The 18,699-nt window shown below is 35.2% G+C and overlaps 1 protein-coding gene across 3 annotated transcripts in view; it reads right to left on the bottom strand.

Annotated features, from left to right (window-relative positions):
* The window catches only part of LOC117106288 (probable palmitoyltransferase ZDHHC21), a 42,025-nt gene extending 24,205 nt beyond the window's left edge, over positions 1-17,820 (bottom strand). For 2 of the 3 annotated variants that reach the window (XM_033247642.1, XM_033247644.1), the window contains exons 1-6: positions 17,676-17,820; positions 16,387-16,786; positions 15,320-15,421; positions 14,789-14,900; positions 12,489-12,627; positions 7,452-7,568 (exon numbers count right to left, since the gene is read on the bottom strand). In XM_033247642.1, the coding sequence (XP_033103533.1) occupies positions 7,452-7,568; positions 12,489-12,627; positions 14,789-14,900; positions 15,320-15,421; positions 16,387-16,723 (807 nt within the window). In that variant the 5' untranslated portion in view covers positions 16,724-16,786; positions 17,676-17,820. Of the gene's footprint in view, positions 1-7,451; positions 7,569-12,488; positions 12,628-14,788; positions 14,901-15,319; positions 15,422-16,386; positions 16,787-17,671 lie in introns of all 3 variants that reach the window. The other variant, XM_033247643.1, reaches the window with a different exon arrangement.
* Between the last annotated feature and the right edge of the window lie 879 nt (positions 17,821-18,699).

Genomic DNA, 18,699 nt, shown 5'->3' with positions numbered 1-18,699 from the left:
ACTTGTTTAAATTTGTTTTTCTATTGAGAAAAAAAAAAAAACTTTCTAAATTTGAGGGCATAGAACTTTCAGTGATTAAATTTAAGGAAGCTTCTCCTGTTGAAGCTTGTGTTGTTGACAATCAAGGAAACATCAATCAGAATTTCATAAATAAAAAAGTTCTATCCTTTTTACAATATTTCTTTTTTCTATTTATTGCCTTCAGTCTCCGGTGCAATTCTCAGAGCTCAAAAATTTAACACTTGAAATTCTGGATAGAAAAGAAACTGAAGAACAGAGTATAAGAATATAAGAGCCTACTTTCTCTATTTCACTATGGATTCTATATACGTACACATGGGCCAAAGTGGAGTAACCTTTGCTAGAATCAGGTATAAATTAGGCCTAATTTCATTTGATGTGATTTACTATAAATAATGTTGTAAACATAACACTTCTCAATAATAGTGAAAGTTAGTCATAATTGGCATTAATGCATTTAGTTTGTATTCTTTGTATATTTAGAGCAACATTGTTGCAAAACTTTCACCTTCAAGGATCCACGGAGACTATTGTTGCTAATTTTAATCCTGAATAAAACACATGACAGGAAAAATGAAACAACAGTACAATTTAGTAAAAAGATATTAGACTGAGTATTAATAATAGGGAAAGGGAGACAGTGCAAGGAAATGCACTAGGAAAGAGTGAGAGGTGAGGAAAAAACGATAGCAGTGGTAGAATACAGCAAAATCAGTAGAGAATAAATAATAATAATAGTGGATGTTTGTATAGCGCCGGTATCCGCCAAACCTGACACTCATGGCGCTCAATACGTGGACATCTTGTTCAGTAACTTCCTATATACTGAAGGGTCTCGGGAAACTGGTACCAGCTACTTTTGTCTGTCTACCACAGGGGCTGTATGGACGAGCCCCCTACTCTTCTCGAATGATGTACTGGGTTCTTTAAAGTGCAGATAAGCCTATTGAGTACACTGGGCCTACGGTTTATAGTCCTTATCCGAGAAGACTTGTTATACCACCAGAAAAACAGGCGAGTGTGCGCCTCAAGCCAGTGCCTATATAATGCCTGTAGGTTATGGTGCCCCTGCCTTAACTGCTTGGCCAATTGATTCGCCAAAAAAGGCTAGCCTGCCAACAAAGGCTAGCCCGCCAATAAGGGCTAGCCCTGGGAAGAAAACAGTGTTAGATAGATTTTACAGAGATTATCAGGAAAAGGTGCAGACCATAGACTGATAGAGGCTAGGGAAAGAAGACAGAGTGAGGAAGCAGAGTGACAGAAGTTAGCAGCAAAAGTGGCAGTTCTAGCAGACCATAGAGCAATACATGGTAGGGGAAGGAAACAGTTAGGATGCAGTACATAGAGTGATTGGAAATTAGCTTGAAATGGTTATAAGAACAGTAAAAATACAAAAAGGCTATAAAATAGACAAAACAAATAAGAACAGACAATATCAACAAAAGGAAAGGATTAATAACATTTCTGTTTAATGAAAAACTGATCACAAAATAGGAAATCATCCTTTTCATTTGAATAATTAAAACATGACTAAAGATTCAAATATAGCGATACTCAATGCTATTTTTGAATAATTTTCTTTTTTTAATGGTAAAAGCATTGACTTTTCAAAGGGAGTTTAAATGTCATGTGGTCTCGTACATTTATGGTCTAATTAGACATTTAAAAAAAGAATATATATCTCTTTAATGTAATTGATAACCTTTAAAAATGCTGATTAAATAATTGATATAGCCTGGATCTTTTAAAAGATCATATCCCACAGGTAAACAGAAACACAGATGGAAGACTAGCATCAAGGGGTGGACAGATCTAGATTTCGCTTAACCTTAAGGTTAGCTTAGAAAAAGAAAACATGATACAGCAAATTGCTGAAAAGTCAATTTTTCTTTATTAATTTTGAAATTATTTTTTCAAATATTTGCTTTCATCTTTTTTATGGCAATAATGAACCACTTTGAAAATCAGTGCTTCTGTCCTTAGAGTGTCATTCAGTAAAAAGAAAGAATGAAAAATACTATAGTTCCCCTGCTATAAGCCCAACCACGCCCCCACCCCCCCTGAACACAAAAGTGGGCCGATTTTCGGGAGGTGGGCTTACAGTATATCCCTGGGAATTCCATTTTTAACACTGCAAGCCTAATTCAAACTTAATATTTGATTTTTTTTTTAGAGCATTTACAAAAGTCAGCCAAAACTACTGTACTTGGAAATTATATCTGGGGCTGGTATGTAAAATTGGGCGTAAGGTAGGGGTGGGTTTATACCTAAGGAACTAAAGAGTAGCTGGCTCAGTCGGCTAAAATGGTGTTAGCCACTGTGTGTGCGCTGAACCGTGGAGATCTCTAGGTCCCCGGTTCAATTCCCATTGTTGCTCTTCTTGTGTTTTAGCTAGAGGGCTGAAATGCAAATTACGATAGCGCACCATCTTTTGGATGAGGATGAGGTCATGTGTGCATAATGGCCTGTGTGCACAGAACGCAGCACACTATTCGGAAAAGAGTAGGGGATTGTCTGCCGATGTACTGCCCAATCACCACCAGAAGGACCTCAATGGAAGCAAGTCTTCTTCAGACTTTTGTGGGTTATCCTTGGTGTGTTTACACCCAATAAATCCATCCATAAATAAATCAGTTGAGAGTTCTGTGACCCACAAAGGTCACAGAATAGATGTTAATCCATTATCACCTTATAATTTTGGGTAGTCTAGACTGCATAAATTATGAGACATATGAATATTCACATAATAAATCAGTTGAGCATCCTGCGACCCAAGAAAGTTAGCAGAATAGATGATAATCCATTCTCACCTTATTATTTTAGGTAGTCTACTGACTGTATGAATTATGACAGACATGAATATTCACATAATAAATCAGTTAAGCATCCTGCGACCCACAAAAGGTCACAGAATAGATGATAATCCATTCTCACCTAATAATTTTGGGTAGTCAACAAACTGCATAATTTATAAGAAACATGAATATTCATTAGGTAATACAAGCATTGTATCATGAATATTAATATGTTGATCATAGCTATATACTCATGAACACTTATCATAGTAATATATTGTATATTATTTATTGTAATTATTGATATTATTTAAATAAACATTTTGTCATACAATCTAAGCATACTCGTGAATATGTTGAGAGAAACCACACCACTTCTGGGTTTAATGACCTCTTTTAACATACAGTATTATTGTGTATTTTGTTGTATGTGAATGTGGTGACACCCATAGCCAAATAGCTTCAAGGAGGCCATAATACATTAGAAAAAATAGGCTCCCAGTGGGAACACATGTCTACTGCATGACATAGTTTTTTTGGGGTAAGTTCTATGGGGAGACATGACTTACATTTGGGAGACTGTTAATTTCCATCTTAAACTTACAATGCAATGGTGATTTACTCTCACAACTTATAAGTGAGACGATTTATGTCCAAGTGTCTACAGCATCCCCCCCCCCCCCGAAGTGGCAGTAAACACAAAAACAGTCTAGGGGGGGGGGGGGAAGGCTACTTTGAGACTTGCTCCCGGGAATTCATGAGACCATGCTGACTTCTGGGAGACTCGGGTAACTCACTACACTAAACTTGAACACATCGATAAATATTAATGCTATAAATAAGCTTAATGGACCTTTCTGCTAAGTCCTGCCTCTTGGATATTGTTGCTAAGACTCCACAAAATGACAGTGTTAAAACATACACGTTTTGTGGGACAACATGTGTGCATGTTGGATACGTGTGTATTTCTGGCACTGTTCTGATTGGTCAGTTGGCACTCCGGATAGGCCAAGTGCATTTACTGCAGCATACTAATGAATATTTATAAGCATATGATTATTTAAAACATTTGCTTGGTCCCGGGAATTCATGAGGCCATGCTAATTTCCAGGAGACTCACGCCATTCACTACATACTGTGCCTGTACATTAGACCTGAATCCTTTATATTAATAAGCTATAAATCAGCTTAATTTTATTCCAATGTAGCATATTATAAGCCTATAAATATTTATCAGCTTAATTACATCATTGCAGCAGACTAATGAATATTTATAAGCCTACGAATATTTATAAGCTTCATTACATCACCGCAGCAGTGTCATGAATATTAGTCATCACAGTGTTTGTAGTAATGTACATAGATATTGATAATTTATCATTGAACAGATAATTTATGTGTCCTAGTTTTTCGAGGTTCTAGTTTAATAGTAGTCAAATGAATGATAAGTTACATCCTGAATTCGTGGAATTAGCGTTGATGGCTCATTATGATACAGAGCTAACGAGCACAGAGATCCAATCGACCTTAAAACCTGTGAAACAGTAATTCACCTGCACTAGTAAGAGGCTTTCATTAAGAAATTAACCTCATTTCAAATAATTTAGAGCTTAGTAAATGATCAAGCTTGTAGACCTGCCCTGATGAGCTGGGCTAGTAAATTAGACACTAGGGCTACCATTGGACAATACTGTACAATCTCCCTTGGGTTAGTTGTTTAAAGCTGTTGCATACCTCTATGGGCTCTTGGGAGAGGGAGCTAAAGGACCCCTGCTACTGACACCGCACTCTTTTAACACTCAGAGCCTTGACATTATGTCAGAACCTATGACATTATGTTAGTAGAAGACACCCAAAAACTAGCTAATAAAAACAATGTAATTCATGGTTTCTATTTTTTGATTGAGTGCTAATTTGAGTGCTAAATTCTGTGAGATAAGCTTAGGTTGTGTAAAAAGGCTATAAAAACAAATTATTATATTATTTTATTAGCAAGGTAGAGGCAATGGGGAGATGAACAATTGACTCTTCTATTATCAATGCTACATAAATTATAATCATATTTTCTGCAATAGTTCATAAATGCAATAATAACAATTCCATGCAGGTACTACCATTAATTTTAAATTTAGGTTTTGTATAATTGATTTCGACACCTTGATGAAATGCAGCACAATCAATCATTCCTTAAATACCTAACTTCTAAATACAGATGAAAAAAAAAAACGATACTTGAATCTACCACTAATGAGTAATAAGGCATGCAGGCGGAGAAAATGGTTTTCAAATGGTTTTAACCTACTTCTATTAAAAGGAAATAAAAGCCATGCCGAAGTCTGGATTAGAACATTAGTCTACATAATATGACCTAATCTAGATTATTACATTACGCTTCAAAAAAATCATCCCGTCCAGAAGATTATGGCAAACTGAGAAAGCAATCTAACTTCACCAATAGATGATGAGTATTTCAGTTTCTGCAAAAATGTCCAAGAGGCCATTGTATGCTATTTCCAGCAATGAAAAGTAGGAGCATTTGGCAGGTGTGAGACTTTTTTAATCTCTTTTAGGAAGATCTATGAAGCATGTTTGTCAGTGGCGAATTTAGGGGTATGCCTGGGAAGGGGTGCTCCCCAAAAAAGCTTGCGTCACTCCTCCGTAGAAATTTCTTAAACAAAAACTAAGCAAGTAGTTAAAAATCAAATTATTTTGCCAGCTGCACCCTCTCACTTAATCATTGCCCTCCCACTCATCCTCCACCCCATTTCAAGACCTCCTAGGTAGGCCTATGCCACATTATGTCCTCTGAGGACTTTTCCTTCTATATATCTGAAAATGGAAATGTAGCCACTTTGGTTATCTTTTTTTCTTTTTTTTTAAAATTATATTATATTTTTTGCCTGGAGGATAATAGAATTCTGACAGTCCACGCCTACAATGAAAGATGTTAATTCTCTGTGATCACTTCCCTAAAAGAACCATCTTAAAAACGAAAATTTTTTTTTTATAAACTTAAGTTCAATTCTTACATGAAGCAAATTGTGAGAAACTGAAAAATGTTGATACCCTTTTTTTTTTACAACATTACATGTATGTGTGAGTTCTTGTCCTCAAATACGAGGAGCTTGAAGTGGTGGCTGCACAAATCACATACCAAATGCGGCAGCACTGGTAGGTCTGCATTTCATTATCAAGATTGAGGGCAGCAAACATAACTTAGTCACAATTATGGGATATGACAAACTAGTTGAGAATTTATTGCAAGTTAACTTTTTATCATCAATTTAAACAACATTTGACAGATTCAGCATAGAGAATAAAATATGAAAGTTCAATGTAAAGTCAAAAACCTAATGTTGAAAGGAGCTCTGAGTGAATAAAAAATAATAAACTAAAAACTACATAGGAAGACTTAAAGGGAATATGCATACTATAATAAAATAATATTATTAATTCGTTGAATCAAAAATTAAAATATCTGTAATAAGATTAAAAGTTAAATAATAACCTTCAAGATTAAATAAAATTAATACTCTTTTCTGTGACTCTCATCCCATACTAAAATGATGACTGTAATTTTGAAATCTTAATTTTCCTATTTTCATATAGAAGTACATAAAACTGTTAATCTCCTTCTCCCTAGCATGTGTTTTGGACTTGAAAATGATGAGAACAAAAAAGAATAACTACTACCACTTATTTACACTACCACCCCTCGTATCTCTATCACTACCACTACCTCTACCACTAATGATTATTACTGTATGATGATGATCAGGATTAAAGAGATTTCTTATGAAAAACATCTTCATAATAAATGCCTTCAGCAACAAATGCTATCTGTATGTCACTATTGTATGTAGGTTGTAATCCCACACACACTTTAAGCTAAATTAAATTTTAGAGATGAGTAACAAGTTAATTGCCTTTCAGCAGAGTTAAAAAATATGTAATTAGAAATTGTTGGTATAGATATAAAAAAGTGCATGTAGCAGCCTATGAGACTACCTATGTGTATTCCTTGTAGATTAACAATACATGCACAATCACAGTATGTGTTTAAGAGCTGTATTTATCAAAAGATTGAGTTCCCTGCCAGTGCAATGCCAAACGACTGAGATATTACAGTGCTACTAACAACTTCGATTTTCCATATTTAAAGAAAAAAAAAATGAATCAAGTGGCGAATATTCATTCAAAATATAACTGTCAGGGTATTATCTGAACATACTGTAAGCACACCCCGTCGTAATTTTTTGTGTATCTTGAAGCATATTCGGAATATAGTATATTTTCATAGAATAACCAGTATAATAAATATTATTTTATGTATTCAAAATTTAAAATAATTGGAATTGTGTAATGGTGATAAAGATATACATTTTCAAATCCCAGAGTTTTGGGTTCAAATCTTGGCAGAAGCACATTTTTAAAATAAAATCTGAACTTGTCAAACTTTATCCTTTTGGCAAAATATTGAAATAGGTATAAAATCAAACTTGAAAATAAGTATGCCTATTTTGGTCTAATGACATTATTGATCCATGTCATTATTGATCTAATCATCTTATCATGTACCTGACTTATTGAGGGTTAGAATTGTGAAGAAATATATAAAAATGCTGGCCAACTTACTGTAGCTATATTTATCACTTGAGTGTACACTTGACCCATGCAGATGATGGTGAGTAGAATAGCAAACACAAAGACGCCGTACATAAAATACCGACTGTGACCATGAACAGACAGACTCTACAAAAGCAAAAAAAAAAAAAAAAAAAAAATCATACAAGTTTTCAATAACAGTCACGGGACACTGATCATAAATCTAGGGTCTCTTTAGTCTGGTCCCAACACATTTATAATCTACAGTATCAACAGTTACGCATATAAGTTTCTTTTTACCTGGCTCCTGAACACAATTAAGGGCCTCCAGAATAAGTCCTACCTCAATGATAGTCTTGCAGCAAAATTTAGTTGTAGCTACATGCCACTACTAAAGTATCAATATGTATCTATATGTGGCAAAGACAAGCCAAACCAGTCACTCGTCGCAAATTGTGTTTCAGAGAAAATAGCAAAAAACATGCTAGAATGTAAAATTTAAAAAAATCTATTTTATTTCACTAAACTGAGGTTTATGTATGTATACATCATGCTGTGCTGATATTTTTCCCAATTTCAATGTTAAAACAACACTTTTTAAAGATTTTATGATAGTTTCTGCATGAAAAATGCCTGAAATCATAAACTTTGAAGGCTGATTTCTCATATATTGTTCCTTAAACAGCTGTATGCTTAAATGCTTGTAACTTCATAAGGAAATGTCGGATTTGAATGATTTTTTTACCATTTTATAGCTCTTATTTTACTCTTACTAGAGCGTCCAGTGTGTCTTTGGCATGTGCCTCAAGGTTTTTCCACTAAATTTTTGAAATTTAAGTGCATATCATGTTAAGTGCTACTCACTTATCCAATTTAAAACTGTTGTGTTCTCCCACCACCCCCCCTCCTCCCATTCGAAAAATTCTGGATACGCCCTTCATCAAACTGGAAAATAATTCCTCACAAGGACTATCCAGCAAAGACACTCATCTACAAAGATGTCCTTTAGAAAAATAGTAACATGCTAACTCTAACATCCACAACGATTGCCTCCTCGACTTCCCATTACATTCAACAATATACATCGCCACCTTTCCCCACTTATTCAATGCCGTGCGGAGCACGGGTATATGCTAGTTACGTATTAAATGTAGTACTTAATGGCAACATGTAGCAACCTTAATAGCAACATGTAGCAACTCAACTGCAATAATATGTAAAAAACTACAACAGTTTGGCCTGGTTTCCAAGGAATCGCTACACTGTCCCTACTGTGTTTTCACTACAACCATCGCTAGGCATAGCTGTCAACGACGAAATTGGGAATACCCCCAATCTGCTGGATCAGCGTTGCCGACATTTGTCAGCGGATAGATTGCAGTGACTTTATGTGTTATAACAAAGTAACTGCTAGCATCTAACTAGTAATTAGGATTATTTTCTCAACTAAAGGTTATAATCTTCTTTGCCTTCTGTTGACTTTTAAGTTCTTTTATAAACATTTATTGTTACCTTTAAATATTTTAGGCCTTACATAATTAAAATATGTGGCAAAGACAAGCCAAACCAGTCACTCGTCGCAAATTGTGTTTCAGAGAAAATAGCAAAAACATGCTAGAATGTCAAATTTTAAAAAATCTATTTTATTTCACTAAACTGAGGTTTATGTATGTATACATCATGCTGTGCTGATATTTTTCCCAATTTCAATGTTAAAACAACACTTTTTAAAGATTTTATGATAGTTTCTGCATGAGAAATGCCTGAAATCATAAACTTTGAAGGCTGATTTCTCATATTATTCCTTAAACAGCTGTATGCTTAAATGCTTGTAGCTTCATAAGGAAATGTCGGATTTGAATGATTTTTTTTACCATTTTATAGCTCTTATTTTACTCTTACTAGAGCGTCCAGTCTGTGTTTGGCACGTGCCTCAAGGTTTTTCCAGTAAATTTTTAAAATTTAAGTGCATATTATGTTAAGTGCTACCCACTTATCCATTTTAAAACTGTTGTGCCCCCTCCTGTTAGAAAAATTCTGGATACGCCCTTCATCAAACTGGACAATAATTCCTCACAAGGACTATCCAGCAAAGACACTCATCTACAAAGATGTCCTTTAGAAAATAGTAACATGCTAACTCTAACATCCACAACGATTGCCTCCTCAACTTCCCATTACATTCAACAATATACATCGCCACCTTTCCCCACTCATTCAACACCGTGCGGAGCAAGGGTATATGCTAGTTATGTATTAAATGTAGTAAACTTAATGGCAACATGTAGCAACCTTAATAGCAACATGTAGCAACTCAACTGCAATAATATGTAAAAAACTACAACAGTTTGGCCTGGTTTCCAAGGAATCGCTACACTGTCCCTACTGTGTTTTCACTACAACCATCACTCTGCATAGCTGTCAACGACGAAATTGGGAATACCCCCAATCTGCTGGATCAGCGTTGCCGACATTTGTCAGCGGATAGATTGCAGTGACTTTATGTGTTATAACAAAGTAACTGCTAGCATCTAACTAGTAATTAGGATTATTTTCTCAACTAAAGGTTATAATCTTCTTTGCCTTCTGTTGACTTTTAAGTTCTTTTATAAACATCTATTGTTACCTTTAAATATTTTAGGCCTTACATAATTAAAAATAATAATGTGCTTTTGTCTATGGACTTTTATGGAAATTTGTTGTAAATACTTTTTAATTGTACTGTACTGTACTGTGCAATTTTTCCTTGTGAGTTTTGTAATTTCTTCGTTTTTATTAGAGATAATAAATTTGATAAACCTGCAGTGTTAAACAAGATTATATATCTGCAGGAAAATATATTGATAACAGATGGTTGAGATCAGTTAAAACTGAAAAATAATGATTGAAAAAAATCAATAATAATACAGAATATTTTAAACATATGCATTTGTTTTTTATACAGATATTATTTCTTTTCAATTTTGTTTTTCATGATATATTTCAGCATTTTAATGATACATCATTAGAAAGGGAAAATTTTGATCCCCATAGCACTTCATTCGCAACATTTCCATTAAAATTCGACCAAACGGGGAAAAAACAACATTTCTCAGGAGACGTAAATAAATCTTGAATGACACAAGTTACTTTGTCATAAGCTAGTTTTATTCGATGAAGCGATAAACATATAAATTGAATTACATAAACTTCATAAACAAGATATGTATACATAAAACTGATGATCATTATGTCTAGCTGCAGACAAGAAATACAAGACAGAGAGGGGAGTACAAGATGGATTGAGGCACCATGGGACTTTATATATGGAGGCTTAGACTTCAAGACTATCCTGTATAAACCGAATCTTGTATCAAGAGAACATCTGAAACTTTAATATAAGGTCTTTTTTGTTGGTTTATCAAACTTTCAGTAGATTCTTATTGTACCAATTAGTAGTAGTTGCTGCTAGGAAAGAGTAGTGAAGAATAAAATTTATATCCTATAACTTTCATGTCAGTGAGATATGTATAGTTCATAATACAAAAGTATCTACACGTAGATTTACTGCATACACAATTGCATTTTAAACAAGAGCCCACCAGTCCGCGCATTCCTCCATGCTTAAATCCGGTATAGGAGCAAGTTATTATATTAGGTTTTTTAGAAGAGCTAATAAAATAGAAATTTTTAAATAATTAGGATGTTTATTTGTACGAAAAAAAAATTAATATTTAGAATGTTCATATGTACAAAATTAAAATATCTTAAAATTGGAAAAAATGAAATTTCTTAAAATTGGAAAAAACAAAATTGAATACCAAGACGCGATTCAAACTCCGACCGTGCCATCCATGCGACGTGCTCTATAGTGGTAATGGCAGTAATGTACAGTCCTTGCTCAAACCGGTCTTGTTTTATAGGTAAGGGGGAACCCTGTGGTCCAACTAAAAAAAAAAGGGCAATGAACCTTTAGCTGAACGCTTTTAAAGTTTCGCGAACAAGAACAAGAAGAACAACAACAGGAATGGTGCTCTGGGGTCAGTGCCTTGCGCGGACACAACAAACTAAATATCTTTATTTGAGACAGAATATATAGAAACAGTACTACAGATAATAGTGAGTATGAATCTGTACATGATGCTATAAAATTTATTTTAAAAAATTGTTTTAACTAGTGTGGCTATTACGTTTACAGGATTTCTATTGATTTTGTTTATCTGTACAATTATGTCATTGTCAGTGTGAGGCCTGTATCTATAGGCTACAATTTGGTTGTTAATCGATACTTGTTCCGTCATGTTAAAAATAAGGGTATGTTCGATAGCTGGGGGCTAAACGAAAGACAAGTTATTGACAGCTAATGAACAAGTTAAGCTGATCATGGCAAAGATGATGTTTGAATTATTTAGTCTGACGTGAGGGGCTCTAGGGTTAAGTTGTCCGACAGGCTAGTGGGACCCAGGAGCAAAGCACTAAATGTGGTCTAGGGGACGAAGCACCCTGGCACCTATTTTTGGCTATTTTAAGCTGTTTTTAGAAGTTTTAGAATGTACATTACACTCAAAGAATATAACAAAAAAAAAAGAAAAAAGTTTCTTTTCTTGTCGAACAAGTTGTGAGTGACAAGGGATTTGGCTTGTCTGACAAAGGCAATTAAGTCCCCCTCTTCCCTTCCACTGTTGCTACTGCAATGGATACAAAATCAATCATATACAATGTACAATCGCTTTATATCTATGGGGGTAGCATAACTTAAAACCAGGCAGCGGAGGAACAATATACGTTTTTCTAAGACACAAAAACTTTGTTTGACAAAAAAATTCAGGTATGGATAATGAGATACGGATTTTTTAATATTTAAAAACAGGGAAAAAGGGGCATAACTACCATTTTTCCACCTTTGGTACAAAATTTTTCCTGCAGAGCCTGGCTTTAAATATATTTACCATAGAAGGCAGTAGTCACCACTTACCAACTTGTACTCCTAGATAGAGAAAGACAAACACAGACACATTTTTCATTTTAATTGTATTCAAAAAGGACTGTGGAGAAAAAGCTAAATCCCAACAGAAAACTGATCCTTACCTTATCACAGGAAACACAAGCTGGTAAATAGTAGAAATATAACATTTGTAGAACGAACGTGTAAATACTGAGCAACGAGGCGTAAATAACCAACAACAAAAACAACCAATGATTGTCCTCACCAACACAGTTATTTATCCTGAAAAATAGAAAAAATTCAGTTTATTCTGGAGAAATTATTCGTTTGTAAAAAATAGAAAATTGCGTAGAAAATTATGAAAAATGTATTTATCCTGAAAATAGAACAGAAAGGCATTGTCAGTATATTGTGGAGAAATTATTCCTTTGTAGAAATTGAACATTGCATAGAATATTATGAGCACTGACTCATTTAATTTCCTTTAATTATTTTGTCATCTTAAAAACAGTAAACAGTTGAAAAATTATGGAAATACAATATATTAAAGACATGATGGCGTGCATTTTGATACTTGGAGTATTTATTATACTATCTTAAAGTATATCTTTGTCAGTGGCAGGATGAAAGAACAGCAAACTTAATTGCTATGTTATATTTGGTCAAATTGATTTGACCAAAAACACAAACAGGTGATCAGATTCTGATTCTAACCCCAATTGGTACTGGTATTGGAATAGGCATTTATAATGCGCCTCTTCGTTTAAAGCGCAGTGCTTTTCCCTGGTCATTGGGTCCACATGCTTTAAGTGGAGCACAGGCACAGCGCAGGAGCAGGCAACCCCACTAGGTACACGTTTTTACACCTAGGTGAAAAGAGGCAATGCAGATTAAGCCCCTTGCTCAAAGACACAAGTGAGATACACAGCGAGATATTGAAACCCTGACCTTGAGTTTGGGAAACCTTACTGTTCCCGCTGTGCCACATCGCTTCCTGATCTTTTGATTGGAAGCCGGAACTGCATTATAGACCTCATTATGTTTAAAATAAGGTAATACAGCATAATCTCACAATGAATGAAGATTTCTGTAAGGAAGATCTAACTGATAAGCTGGTGACACAAGAGGGCGATATTTACTTGCTGATAAAATGCGGATATAGTAGAGACAATTATTTGTGTTCACAATTAAAGTTATTTTTTCTGTGTAGGCTGTTAAAAGACCTAGAGAGGGCAGCATATATAACTGAACGGTAATCACAAGTCAGCAATAAACAAGAATGGCAGTAACATTACTATAACCCTCATCTTTCTTGGATATTCACTGTACCAGTATTATTTTTATTGTATTTTAAAACTTGGTCAAAGAGAATAGTTTCCTCTTATAGAATTGAAAAGTGAACATACTGTAAATAGTATGTTATGATTTTTTTTAACTTTCTATACAGTGCACCCTCCATTTCGAGACCCCTCTAATTTGAGACCACTTTCCCAAAGACCCAAATAACAAACTTCACCCTTGTAACACAAAGCTAGCCCTCTAATTGGAGACCAACCCCAAGATTACCCCAAATGTTCAGGTCCCAAAGGTGGTCTTGAATTGGAGGGCGAACCGTAGTTGTAATATCTTTATATTTTACTTTTAATAATTTAGCAGCTTATAAGCTCGGCTAAACTAGTGGTAGCCATTGTGCGTATGCAGAATCAAGGAAATCTTTTGGTCCCTGGTTCAATTCCTACTGCGCTTGAGGGCTGGATACAAGTTTCAGTAGCGCACCATCTTCCAGATGAGATATCTAAGACATTGGTCTCATGTGCAATACGGCCCATATGCACATTAATGTAGTACAGGCCCGTAGCCAGGGGGGTTTTATGGTTTGGGCAAACCCCCCTTTTCTAGCGAACCCCCTCAAATTTTTGAATGAGTCCCACTCGGACGGAATAGGCCTATCTGTTTTTAACTTAGGCCCTACTCAGCATTAAAAATCAAAATTTAGCACCTAATTCATTATTTGGTCATTCGTTTTTAAATTGTAGCAATTGATACAAGCCTACATTCATAGAATAGGCCTATCTCAGCTTTAGAAGTTCGGAGATTTAAATTGAACGCAACTCTAGCAAACCATGACTTTACGATGGCACATAAGGATAGCAAACATCGATAAAAAAAAAGAAAAGAATAGGGGATTGTCTCCAAATGTACTGCATAAGCAACATCAGGACACCACTGGAGTAATGTATTTTCCAGACTTTTGAAGGCTACCCTCAGTTTTTACCTCAAATAATTCCAATCCAATCCTAAAGTATCAATGAAAGTTACTTAGCATTAAATTTAGTTTAAAAAAAGCAGCACACCCTCAAAAACCTGCAGAGGATCAACTTCTATTCATTATTATCCTATTTAATTTTGGGTTGTGATTTTGTTTCTAATTGCATATCCTTACCATGGACAATGATGATCCATCTTACGGATACAACGCATACATCGACTGCAATGATGAGATTTGATTGGTCGTTGAATCAAGCACTTTTTGCAAGTAGACCAATCGTTAGCACCTGAACAGCAGAAAAACACATTTTATTATGAATCACTGGAAGGAATACAACATTATCTCTACTTAGCTTGCCCCCAAGTGGAATCAAGGGATGCAGACAATGAGGACAGCAGTTTAAGGACTTATAAAGTTCTGTCCAGATTACCAAATTTAATGCTCTTTGACAAAAAAACTGTTGTATACCAATATATAGTCATGATGTGCCTATATATGGTCATGATGCGATGTCATCATTTCCATATTTAGGCATGTCACATGTTTTTGTAATATAAAATTTGATTGTTTTGTACAGGGTTTAACTAAACTTGAACAGTTCAGAGACTTTCACGTGACTAACATCAACGTTAAGGCTGTAGCTTCATACATGACTCACATCCAGAAAAAACAAGTGTTTAAAGTTTTCTACACAATAGTCCTTACCATGTGGTGGTATAGGACCTCCTTCAAATTCAACTCGCCCAGGATCAGCTGTAGTTGCTCGGAATAAACACACGACCGTTAACAAAGAAAATAAATAATATACTGTGAAAGAGAAATAAAGAATTGATTGCATTATCAAAATGTACTGTAATATACAACAACAAAAACAAACACCAAAAAACAAAATATAAAAAAAACATTGAAATTGAATTGAAATATCGTCAACCATGCAAATGAATACATTACTATCAGACTACTTAAACTGAAAAAAAAAATATGGCCAAAAAGGAATTTCTCATTCCTTTTTTTAAAGAACTGTATTAGATTAGAAACTACATTTATACTCAAATAATTTCATTTGGCTTCTAATAGATTAAGTTGAAGTTTTCATTTCACTAGGGGCCGCTCGGACACTAGTCTAATTACCTTACCATCTGGATTATCCACAACAATTTTGACCACCAAATTGCTGGGTAGAATACCGTGTGTGGAATGACCATGGAGCCGGAGGCGATGATAAATCAACCATAATTGTTTTTCCAAAAGTTTTGTCCACAGCCCAGCGCGAAATTCAATAGGTTACGGCCCAGGCGTGGTTGCAGCTCTCCTTCGCCTTCTCACGCATGCACGCCGAAATCTAAATTTAGTAGCATAGCTACGCGATCAATTTTTTAAATTACCATTATTCGGAGAAATAAACTTGAATAAACTAACCTACATACAGATTTTAAAGCAGCCATTATAAGTTATTGAGCTACTGTACACTATCGTTCCACCGTGCCGTGCTGTGTACGTGGGCCGGTTATAGCATCGGTAGCAAGTAAATAACGAACGGGTTGTTGACCATGGGATAAGTTGAAATTTACTTCTGGAGTGGTTTCGTTACACGTATTTACCGTGAGCTAAAACTTGCTCGAACAGTCGACCACACGCTGAGTGCTCAGCGCGATTACCCGGTGAAATAAACGAATACGTTTTTTTGTTTGAACGGGCCCTAAGTCAGAAATATATACTATAATTGGCCTGACTTTATATACAGTAGTTAATATATCTGTATAAATACCTACCGATTACAGCATAGACACTGATGTTCCCATCATTGTACTGTGGATGAAGTACAATATATGGAACTAAAATTGAGTTGTAAAACCATGAGAAGAAAATAAACCCAAGTGGACAGTATCCTCCAGGATCTAACAGAAAAGTTAAGCCAAACGGCAGATGGTAGATACGTGGTGATGTTCTTATATACGATGATTCTTTTTGACGATCGCTATCATTGGCGACGCCAACCATCATCGTCCGCATGTTTTGGAATGGAAGTCCGTAATCAGCCTCTTCATCGTGCATTCTGCCAAAGCCACCATCGTGATCATGTTGACGTGGGTAGCCGTGATGCGCCATCGATACTCGTATAGTTTATCTTGCTCTGGATCACCTCACCTTGTTACCTTTTTTGTTAATCGTCTGCAATAAATATTTTGAATGTTAATTTAAGGCCACGAGAATGAAAGTTGTAGGTTTGCGTCCGAAAAATTTTGAAAACACATGAGGCATTTTTTTTCATTTTTCATTATTTCTTTTTATAAATGTCCACAAGCCGCGGCATTGGTAATTTTACATTTATTCCCAAGAAACAATGCTTACAGTCATAAATGTACACTAGCCTATAAGACAGATCCTTTTCTACATTTAAGACCTCTTTAAACATACAAGATTTCCTATTGGTCAGAAAGATCAATTTGACCCGTAAATGACCTCAGCAGTGATCGACGACCATGGTGCGATGTGGCCAGGCCTGCCTTCGCTCGGTGTTCGCGATGAGTGATCAGTGATGAATAGATCGTTTTTCTCTCTGTTTACGACTTAGAAAGTCCGTTTTTTAAAACGAAGTATATTTTTTTTCAAAATAATGAACTTTTCAAAATAATGAAAATGTTCGTGCGGTAGCTTTTTAGGAATGCGGGTGGTGGACGCAAACCTACAACAACTTTCATTCCCGTGGCCTAAGTAAAGCTGAAGCACCAAGAAAAATTTCTCTTTGAAACTTTAATCAGATGTTAAATAAAAATTATTGGAATTAAGTACATGTATTTTGCTACTAAAATAATATTGACTAAGTACCTTGACCTTTGTCTAGGCCTAGCCAGCTAGCCTAGCCATCCTGGTCCAGTTGGGCCGTTTGCGCCTGGATGATGTAAGCCTAGATGTAGCCTACCTAGGCCTAGGGCCTAGGCCTAACTTATAAAAATAGCTACATCTACTACTAAATAGTACTAGATTATTATTACAGATTAGGCCTGTTACGAATAGTATTAGAGGCGATTAGGTTGAGTCTGGTCTTTACTATACCTACACTAGTTTGAAACGAATTATGTCAAAAAAGATAGGCTAGGCTAGGCCTGCACTATCCTGTTTCCACCAACTCCTGTCGATCCTCGCCCACCTCCTCCATTCATACATGTGTCCGTTTGATGTTGAGCGTTCATATACCGTCAACTCCCATCAACTCGCGTCAACATTTGTCGAGTAATGTAAAACACGTCAAATCTCGTCAACACACAACACTTATGAAAATTGATTCGGGGGTTCCGATAATAACTTTAGGCATATTGCATGACTTTACAGAGGCACAATTCTCAATTCTTATCATAACAGAGAAAAGTAAAAAAAACAAAACAAAAACAAAAACAAAAACAGAACTGTAAATATATATAAAAGATGATAAAAGTAATTACAAAATTTAAGGTGAAGTGAGAAGTTTATATTAAGATTACATAAAACAAATATACACATCATATTAGTACTGTGTGTAATGGAAAAATATTGTAAACGTCACTGAGTTCTTTCCATGCAATAGTTAAAAACTTACAATATTTATTAAAAATTTTACTTGCTATTTCAAAATTATAATGTGGGTTAAAAATTTTGTTATAATTTGATATTCCTATTAGATTAAAAAAAAAAAAAAATTAAAAAAATATGGTATTAAGTTCAGAAAGCAGAAAGAGCCCGAGGTAAATAAGTCCAAAGTACTTTTAAATCATTATGATGTCTTCTTCTGGTGATAAAATAAATTGGTTATATCAAAGTGGCAGTTTACCTTTAAAAGGGACGCTATCAGCCATGGCACCAGAAATTTGCGGGTCAAATATGTCCAAAGGAGGGGTCTGAACCAAGGAGCCGACTAGAACTGCAAACGATGGCCCAGAATTAAAAAATCCTGGTAGAGTTCAGGGGTGGCCGAAATTCGGGCCGATCGAGACAACAATGTCCTGGGGGAAATTTTTGTGTTCTAGACGCCCAAAAATAACATTTGAGGCGTTGTGGGCTATCATTTTTTTTCTTTTTCTTTCTTTTTTTCTTCTTTTTTTTGCTCC

Source organism: Anneissia japonica, unplaced genomic scaffold (assembly GCF_011630105.1).
Source record: "Anneissia japonica isolate Jap-2015-1 unplaced genomic scaffold, ASM1163010v1 scaffold287767_len825999_cov190, whole genome shotgun sequence".
Classification (NCBI taxonomy): domain Eukaryota; kingdom Metazoa; phylum Echinodermata; class Crinoidea; order Comatulida; family Comatulidae; genus Anneissia; species Anneissia japonica.
Note: the sequence above shows the minus strand (reverse complement) of the source record. Positions and strands in the feature narration are given on the sequence as shown.